This window comes from Halyomorpha halys, unplaced genomic scaffold (assembly GCF_000696795.3).
Source record: "Halyomorpha halys isolate HHAL.00 unplaced genomic scaffold, Hhal_1.1 Scaffold1251.1, whole genome shotgun sequence".
Classification (NCBI taxonomy): Eukaryota; Metazoa; Arthropoda; class Insecta; order Hemiptera; family Pentatomidae; genus Halyomorpha; species Halyomorpha halys.
The window spans coordinates 95,191-105,821 of NW_027109339.1; the positions used below are offsets into that span (position 1 = coordinate 95,191).

A 10,631-nucleotide genomic window follows, 5' to 3' on the forward strand; every position below is an offset into this window, starting at 1 on the left:
TCATTAGAGTGCTACCAATGGGTAGTTTCTCTACACGCCTGTAACACTCCAATTTAACTTAGATCAGATTTACTAAATGTATTATAATGTACAGTTGTAAGTAGCAATAAATAAATATTTTAAAAAAATTTGTAATATTTACATAGAGCACTGTTTGATTTTTAATTATCTTTTTTTCTTATATTTTCAATGCTAATAATTCTTAATTTGTTATCTTGTTATATTTTATCTTTGTTTTCATTTTTTTTTTCTCATGATTTTCTGGCTGTTATCTCATATTTTGTTTTCGGCACTAATAATATATATTTTAGGCTGAAACATCAGCACAAATGAAATAAGTTTTATTGATGTGTTTATTATTACTGATTGCACTTTAACCATCTTTTTCTCACATTGTATCCACAGTCAATAATAATCACTTCATTAAGAAAAAAAAAATTATAGTTTTAAAACTTTAGAGTGCTACTAATAGGTAGTTGCTCTACACGCCTGTAACACTCCATTTTAACTAAGATAAAATTTACAGAATGTTTTATATAATTTACAGTTGTAAATTTTAATAACGATATTAAAATAAAAAAATACTTTCAAAACTACTGATTTTAAAAATATTGTCAATCAATGTTAATTTTCAAACAATTTTTTTTTTTAATTCTCTCCTCAAAGAGGAGATATTTGATAAATATGAAATCAATATTAATTATTAATACATTAAAATTTATTTCAATAAAAATTAAAATAATATATTCTACTTATTTAGAAATGACAATGTCATATATAAGGCAGATATAATATAAACATAGAGTATTTGGAATACATCCTAGAAATTATTATGAGAAAATATTGACTAACTTCAATGGCAGATCTGTGAGGGTAGGGAGAAGGAGAGAAAGGAAATTTCCCCTTCTATAATAACCCCTAGAGAAAAAAATATAGAGCATAATTTAAAATATACTACTAGTAATTGTGATTAATGTTTTTTGATATTTTGAAAAATTTAACTTAAAATTTGACAGTAAAGTACAGTGTTCAAGCCACTGGGCTCAAATATCTAAAATCCAAATAAAAGTCAATATAGTTTTAAATCATATCATTTGTTGATGATTGATTAGAATAAGATATCACGAAGATAGTCTGCCAATCGTTCCTAATACAGAATATGAAGACTATGCCATCATGATAATTGTACACATTGTACTTCCCATAATTATGTGTATACAATACAAATTAAAAATGGTTGGTGCCTGAAAGGAAAAATATATGCAAATATAATTTATTTAATTAAAAACAAAAAAAATAATTTATGGCTTAGTTTTTTATTTATTTCCACCTTTCCCTGCCTTATAAGCAATACAGGTGTGCAGCAGCAGTTCAATGTTACATATCCATCATCAAACTACTGCTAATAAATTAATTTATAATTTTAATGATTCATGTTCAGTTTTCTTACAGGTTTCATTAGTTTTCAGTCATCTGTGCCTCGTCCTTCCTCAGGCATTCCAGGGGCTAGTTTTCTTCTTTGACGAAGATTGAAGTGGCTTAGTCCAATAATTGTTTTCCACCTGTATACAAATTCTTTGTAATACGGGTAGTTTTCTTCGCTTACTAGCTGAGGGACTTTGTTCTCTGTTAGGGCGTTGAGTCTGGTTTCCCTCAGCAATCTGGCTCATAATGCATAAAAGGCGGTACGGTCTATGATTATGTGCTCGGCAGTCTCTGGAACACCACAACTATGTACTACTATAGGAGGTCAATAACCATGCCGTAGCCATGAAGCTTGGCTCAAAATCCCCTGTGCTCCATGAGAAATTGAGAGAACCAGTCTGGGAGGACCCACTTTGCTTCCATCTGTGACTGAATGGTGGGGAAATATTTCCTTGAGGTAGCACCTTTTGGGCTTGTCATCCAACGCCAGTTCTACTACTTTCCCATGGTTCTCCATTTACATGGGCTCTCGTCAACCCTCACCTGAAGATGCAATGGCAGTGCTGCCGAACCTTCTCTCTTGAATTTAAACATCATAATTTCTTCCTGCAGGAGAAGGTCGAGAGGTACCCCTGCTGCTAAAACTTACAACGCCTCATGTGTGACACTCCAGTATGCCTTGGTTACTCTAAGCAAAGCTGTCAGTTGGATTGTCGCCAATTTTCTCTTATGCCATTGCGAGAGATTCTGGTTCCAGGCGGGGGAGGCATACTTCAGAATACCTACGACCACTCCTTTATAAATGGTCATTGTTGCAGGGTATCTGAGCCCCCAGAAGGCGCCCCCCACATGACTAAGGCCATTCAAGGATTGGGCCACCCTATTTCCCAAGGAATCCAAGTAAGGAGTCACGTTAAATCCTCTTCCAAATCTTGACTACCTCACTTGGACATATTCTTGTTCCTCGAATTATTAAATTAATAGATTGGGCCCTATCAGTTTTTCCTCTTAAGAGGATGGCCTGATTTATGGCGTAGTACTGGCCTACTATGAAATCTCTAATTCTGTGGTCAATTCCTTCAACCTCCAAAAAAAATACCTCTGCATACATCCCTGATCCATTTAAAGTTAATTTATTAAACTATTCATTAAAATAAAGTGAATAGTATTACTGAATTATATGTCTTACCTTTTCTGAGATTCATAACAAGAGAAGTAGTGTACAGCTCATGTTTCATTACATGATGATTTAGAATTGCTTCACCATTTAAATATTTAGTTTGGGTTACGTGACCTGCACAGGTAAATAAAGGAGTGAGGAATAAATTGATTCACTTCTAGTGCATCCAGCTTATTTGTTCAGTTATTATGTAGCTACTACTTATAATATAGCTTATATATATATTATTGTAGGATGATGGTCCAAGTGGCAGTCAAGAAAGGTCACCCCATCATCAGGTATCTGATTAAATATATCTTTTAGTATCACATATTATGTTCTTAAGTATCTTATTAGTCTTAAATATTAACAATAAACAACCTTTGAGGAAGGTATGTTAGAGTTGAGATCTCCTTATTTATAATTATGTTGGAATTTTTAATTATTAATATTTTATTTAATGGACAGGAATGTTTATTGTTAATATTTAAGATTAATAAGGGGAATATAAAATTTGATATTAAAAGATATATTTAATCAGATACCTGATGTTGAGGTGACAGCCTCGAAATATCGTTATTAGATGTAATGAAATAAAATATATAAAAATTTAAATTAGGAAGAGTAATTTTCATTCACTATATCTAATGACATAAACGAAACTCATCCATTAGAACATATAACTTTTAGAAAACTATGTTTTAGTAACCAATTTTTGGTCCCACTTTGCAGGGTTGAATCCTGCTGGTATGAGAATGATGAGTCAACGCTGGGAACTTAGTTAATGAATAATAAAAACATTGTCTAATTATTAAAAAATATTTATTTAAAAAATTTCAATCTCTAATACACTTACAACAACCAATTACTTACTTTTTATGTGCATGATTCCACCTACCTGCAGGCATTATTTCAATGCCGAATCCATAACCACCCTTTTTTAATAGTGAAATCAAGGTATCATGAGAATGAGCTTCAAATCTTTCAGTCAGGGCTTTAAAAGGTTGCTCTGTTGCACCCTGAATCGAGAATACCCAAGCATAATGATCAGCTGCCCATGGAATTCCCGCTTCATAAAGCTGTTGTGGTGTATCAATTGGAGGATAGTACCTAGAATAGAAAAATATGGTCATATATCTTCTTTTAATAATATTCTTTATTCATTCAAGGGCATCATTTTAGGATAATAAAAATTGAAAAATTGAGGTTTCAAAGACGAAAAAAAAGGCAATATTGAAAAATAATTATAAAAAGTGAAGTATAACCATATATTCAATAAAACCACATCCATTATAAAAACCTTAATTATTTAATTGTAGGTAGACTGTTTTACTTTTAACTTATTCAGGTATTGCCTGAATTATTTATTACTTTAGGTTATACTAAAAAATACACATACATTTTCACAGTTTCATAATCATTTTTATTAGGTTATATTAGATGAGTAGTTTACACACTGTTAGACTTTATAAGACTTAGCTAGAAATATTGTTGGCATTGGAAAAGATAGTTTCACCCTTCAAACGAATGAAAATTTAAAATTATTTCTTAAAAATATAATAAAAAAATGAATTTCTGTATATTAATAAAATATTTTAAAAACATATTTAATATGTAAATTGTCAGATCTGCTACCTTGAAATAGGGAAATTTAAACAAACGACTTGACTTGCCATTCTAATACAAGACTGAAAAAACTGGAAACTTCATTTGGATTCCGATTGTGACAACACTTACTAAACAAACAGTCCAAGCTTCAAATCCATTACAAAACATTAATTTACATGACTATAATAAGACTAATTTGGACTTATGGAGTTTAGCTTTGTGGCTGCACTAAACTATTCAATTCCTCCTATATCTATTCCTTACTTCCAAAATACTTCATAAAATCCTGAATACTCCTTGCTTTTTGAAAAATAAGATCATACATAAATATCTGTTCCCTATGTAGCCGATCTAGATGGAACAAAGTGGCTTTGCAAAGTTTATTTTCGAGAATTCAGATGGATAAAAGCATTTGACCAACACAAATAATTCTGTTTTTAGTTTAAAATGCAAACATGGTCTGAATAGTGTCATGAATTAAACCACTTTTCATCTCATAACATCATTTAAGCTAATTATGTTTAATAATGAGGCTTTGTAGTAGTGAGATGGGTTGCACTTATGTTCGTTGTTGTAGGTCAAAAGTTTTGGGGTAAACTACAAACAAACTTGAGGTTTGTTACTGCATTATTACTAGACAGAGAGCGATGGTCTTATTTCACTTTTGAAATATTTGCTTAAAATTGGAAGAGAAGACTTAAGATAGTTAAATCAAGCAGTACTTTAAAAAGTCTCTTACATTGGAAAACGGTATGAAACCCCCAACTCCTGTCCTCCATGGTTGCTTTGCTTATCTGACTTTTCAAACAGACAATTTTAGTGAGTAGGTTGGTTAATGTACCACATGTCACAATCTCACAAGAGGAGATCATAACATAAAAAATGTAGTCTTTCCTGGCTAGACTCACCCCACTAAGACCCCAGGGAGTGACAGTCCTATATCACTTTTGAAGTATTTGTTTAAAACGGAGAGAGGAGACTTAAGATAGTGATATCAAGCAATATAAGGGCCTTAAAACGGAAAACGGAGTGACAATAATTAACTCTAGAACATTTGTTTTTTAACCTAGTAAGCATATCTTTTTGAATGTGCTTTTCAATACACTTTTTAGGAAAAACTGATAATTAACTCTATAATGATATCTGATTATTTTTTTAAACAGATATAATAATTTAAAACAGTTATTAAATATAACATTACAAAGGAACAGTGAGCACAGAAGACAAAGCTCCAGAATAAATTGTGGTGAAGAAGAGAAATAGTACTTCAAAAATAGTGAAAAATCTACGTAGAGGGGAACCTGATGGCAAGCGATTTGGTGGTGGTTGCAGTAATGACATTGCAAGTGCACGCAAGAAAATTCCTCCACCAGTAGCAAATTCACCTCCAAGCATCAATCCTGAAATAAATAAATATTACAATACAATTTGAGCAGTGAGTAGTAAAATTAAGTGAACAGTTGTACAATTTGTAAAAGGGGGTGGGTCCACTGTCAGGCTGACAGGAGATCATTCCTTGTGTAATTTATTTTATTTATTAACAGCAAAATAAACAGTGAGAGTAACTTAAATTTGCAATAAAACAGCTTTAAAATAAGTAAACTTGTAGGTTTAGACAGCAAGTAAACTTGTCTGGTTTTGACAGCATCTTTCTTACGGAGTGCAAGTCAATGCATCTCCTAACTACCACCTCTGTGAATAGTCTGTATGGGTGGAATAAAAAGTATGATTTATGTCCATGATGCTCTCTTGGAATAAATTAATAAATGTATGTATAGGAAGATGGTCAGGGTTGCGGTCAAAGGAGAAACAAAAATAGTTTACAACTATTTATTTTCCTGTATAGGAAGATGGTCAGGGTTGCGGTCAAAGGAGAAACAAAAATAGTTTACAACTATTTATTTTCCAACGTTTCGCTCCACTTTGTAGGGCTTCATCAGGGCTAAAATGATACAATGATAAGAATAAAAAATACAAAGATAAGATACAATAATAAGAATAAAAATAAGTAACAATGGCAAGATTAAAAATAAAGATAAAGAAACGTCAGAAAATAAATAGTTGTAAACTATTTTTGTTTCTCCTTTGACCGCAACCCTGACCATCTTCCTATACAGGAAAATAAATAGTTGTAAACTATTTTTGTTTCTCCTTTGACCGCAACCCTGACCATCTTCCTATACATCAATTTTAACGGTCAACTATATATACATATATACAAATTAATAAATCGTTCAATGGTCTAGATAGTCTCATCATAATCATGTAACATGATAAATAAATGTTATATTTCCATTTTAAAAATAAAAATAGTTGTAATAAAATTAGAAGAGTACTACAAGAAAGCCCTAATTCTAAAAATTACTGGGAAACAATTCACCAGTTGATGTTCTGCCAATTTAGGTATCATCAGTACAGAAAGTCAAAAATATCACATGTATGAAGACTAAATGCAGCGCATCTCACATCAGTAGCCCAAAAAAGATAGATTAATCAGAGACAGCTCACTCCTTATACATGTTATAAATGTTAAGTACCCATATACATGTTATAAATAACTTCATATACATGATATAAATGTTGCATGTTTGGATGTTATGAAGTGATGAGCTGTTTGGTTGATTCACCGTTTTGGCCTATTGATGTGAGATGTGATGCATTTTCTCTTCATACATATGATTTTCTGTCCTGATATAGGTATGCATGAGTAGGTAAAATGCCAACTGGTGAGTTATTTGTAGTAGTTTAAAGACTCATCATTTTCTGATTGAAATCTAATAATTGTATTATAAGAATTATTTATGTCTCTTACAAAGTTTTTGATATTTTATACCAATAAAAAAAGCGTATGCATATATTGTATTTGTGTGTATATATATTTTATACCAAATATAAATTAATTAAATAAATAAAAGACAAAATAAAATCATGATTTTTTGGGGAGACAGAAGATGGGAAAAATAGAGGATTTGAATGTAGAAATAAAGGGAGTATTTCAGAGATGTAGTAGAATACATAAGGAAGTAGAATAGCTTACAAAGTATTATCAACATCACTAGAAATGTGTGTCAACAACACAACCCTTTATAGGAAGAGATATTGAGATCATAATGAGAGGAGAGTGTTCTAGTGTAATAATTTAAAATTTGAACTGAAGGAGTTGCGACATCAAAAGAGGATATTGGGGCTAGATAATGGATTCAAGAATTTCTAGATGAAGGAAGCAAGAAAGTACTTAACCCATTTGCATCATACAGAAAAGTAAAAAATTCATTCTTATCACTAAATTTTTTCCCCATCAATTATAATATATGCGCTTTGGTAAAAGTGAAATGCGCATATATATGCGCTTATAATGCAAATGGCTTAAGGAAGTGGTGGTTAGGGAAAAGTGATTTTAACTTGGTGCAGGAGTATATGAAATATCAACCTCTTTGGAAATAAAAATTTTTTTTATGAGGGAAACAATTCATCTATTTTTTAATTTATGAGAGATCTCAAACACACTTGTTAAACTGCTGGAAAGTGTGCGAGGCATTAGTGAGTGTGCTTTGAAAGGAAATTAAAGACATTTTTGTTGTTTATAACTTACCCTGAGCTATGTGAGATGAAACCTTATTAACAACGAACATTACAGCAGCAGCTAGTACAATCGATAAAACTTGAAGGACCCATAATGTCAAAGAAAAAGGTAGAAATGGTATTCTCCATTCAGCTTTCTGTGCTGGTTTTGGTACTAATAATGTTATTTTAGTATTTAGGTAAGGATAAGCAAAATCAACATATTGATACTCATTTTCCCATAAATATAATGCTCCTATACCAATGTCAGCACGATCCATATATACATTTCCAGATACCCCTGAAATTTGCAATAATTAGACATTTATTTAACACTCATTTAAAGACATTAGTTTAAAATCTGATAAAGAGGTTAAGTGAAGAGAAAACATGAACAATTAAATAATATGTATGAGGAGAAGACAGTTGGGTGTTCGGTCAGAGTATAACACAAACTTTTTTTTTTTACTTACATATTACATTAGTTACTTATATTTTCTTTCCATAACTTTAATTTTTAAATTACTATTAAATTAAATTATTTATATTTTGTTGTTTGTTTGCATTATATAATTTTGTATTTTTATTTCATTACTTATGTTATTTTACTCACATATTCAATTACCTATATGTACGTTTTATTTCCTACTTCTTTCATTATTCTATTTTTATTTTTATTCATACTGTACAATTATTTACTTTAATCATTCTATATATCCTTTATTCATTGGTTGTCATCTTGTTTTTTGTTCTTAGCCCTGATGAAGGCTAGAAATTCTGGCTGAAACATTGGCACTAATAATAAATAAGTTTTTTTAAAACTTATTTGTGTTATTCTCGGAACGCACCCCAACTATTTTCTCATATATATTATCCAAGGTCAACTATCTTCTCATCACTATGAATTATAGATAATAATATAGTAAGGTAAATATGTCGAAGAGGAGACCATTCCGTATGTTTTAATTTATATTTTATATATTTCAATAGATCAGTTTGATCAAAAAGTTAAAATTTGTACCACAAACAATTTTGAACTAACACTCCCACTTCTTTCTCTACAAAATTTTCATTAATTTTTCGAAGGATATATATAAACTCACTACATTTGAAGCACAATAATCCCTATACATATCATAGTTTTGTCTCTATGATATGATAATGACAAAACCTTTTTATTAGTAACTTGCATTGAACAATTTTAACTGATAGACTGAAGATATATGCACTATATATATATCACTATATATAGATATATGCACTATAATTATTAAAGGTTAATTAGTTATTATATATGAATTACAATGTAGCTAACAGATAGTATAATATTAATTAAATAATGATTAATTCAAATTGGTTTGCTTTTATTAGTTATATTAAGTGTAGGCAATAAAGAAGATGAATTTTTGGTATCAAGATGGGCCTCTATGTTTTGAAACTATATAAATATTTCTAAATTTCACTTACCTATTCCTGTACCATTTGAAAATATTTCGCCCCACAAATACTCATCAGTTAGAGGTATTGGCTTACAGTTATAAAGTCGGCAGAATTCATTGACCATTCTCGTTTCCATTCCATCAAATATAGGATGAAGAAGGACATAAGGAGGGTAATGAAGTGTCGCTGTGATTAACTCTGTTTAATAAATTTGTATACTTCAACAAATGTTTCTTAATATTACTAGAAACTAACAATTACAAAGAAATTTACCATACCTTTACCATTAAGATTTTTCAGTTTGTCAGGAAAAAAGATCATATCATCAATAGGCCAAATCCCAAGAACTTCTCCTTCAGGAAAAATAGAATTATTATGGAAACTGTTTGTTATCACTTCCAGTTCAACTCCTTTTTCACTTTTGTCATCGTCTATATGTTGAAATAGTATTTAACAGTTCTTATATTTAATTAAATAAAATGAATTTTTAAATTATTTAAAAAAGCTATTTTGATATACATGTCTTACCTTATAAATTATTTTCTTAAATATTTGAAATTACTGTTATACAAGTCTTCTAAGCAGCACTAAAATAACTAAGAATTTCTTTTTATGAAAATTTCTGTGTTAATTATTCGTTATTGTTTATTTATTTCATTATATCTTTCCAATTCACTAAATTTTTCATGGCTTATTAGATGAAATAAATTAATTTTAAAAGCAAGTTTTGAAACTACTTTCATTTTGATAAACCTATACTAAATAACACCTTTTATTTGAAGGAGTTACTAATGATTTTACTTTAAAACGCCTCAAGCTGAAAGTTATGGTTGCTGTTCTCTCGCTCTTGAAAATTTTGCAATTTTTGACTAATAACTGAATCATGGTTTTTATGATATGAAAAATCAATATTACTTTAATGTAGATTTAATTGTTTACCGCTTCTGATTTTTCTTATCTAGGCTGTGGGTTTTTTCCAACACGATCCATGACTGGCGAACATCGGGGAAAGTCACTTATTTGGGTGGACTAAATTACATTATGATCTTATTAAATCTTTATAGCTTTAGTTAATTATCGGCCACTTATTAGTCGAAAATGAAAGAAATGTGAAGTGGGACATCAACGTAAACATCAGTGTAACGTTTACTTCAATGGTCCATGTTCCAAATTCTCTATCCCGCATGCGTCCACATGTTTGATGATAGTTTTGAATCGTGTTGGAACGAAGGTATGAGCCTTCATCACCCTGCACGGATATGCCGCGAAAATGTTAGCTGTCCTGATATGCTAATACTTTGTATTTTTAAAATAACATAATGAATTAAATAAAGGTAGGATATACATACTGGTCTCTTGGAAGTTATTTAATTATATTAAATAAATAATTAATTTTAATTATATATGTATGTATATATGTATTCATCATGATATATCA

The 10,631-nt window shown here is 30.3% G+C and overlaps 1 protein-coding gene across 1 annotated transcript in view; it reads right to left on the reverse strand.

Moving 5' to 3' along the window:
- Window positions 1-10,631, reverse strand: part of LOC106688989 (glutamate receptor ionotropic, delta-1) — a 17,994-nt gene that overhangs the window by 1,816 nt on the left and 5,547 nt on the right. The window contains 6 exon segments of the mRNA XM_067047524.1: window positions 2,615-2,719; window positions 3,483-3,694; window positions 5,394-5,592; window positions 7,785-8,054; window positions 9,221-9,391; window positions 9,472-9,624. Coding sequence (XP_066903625.1) covers window positions 2,615-2,719; window positions 3,483-3,694; window positions 5,394-5,592; window positions 7,785-8,054; window positions 9,221-9,391; window positions 9,472-9,624 — 1,110 coding nt within the window.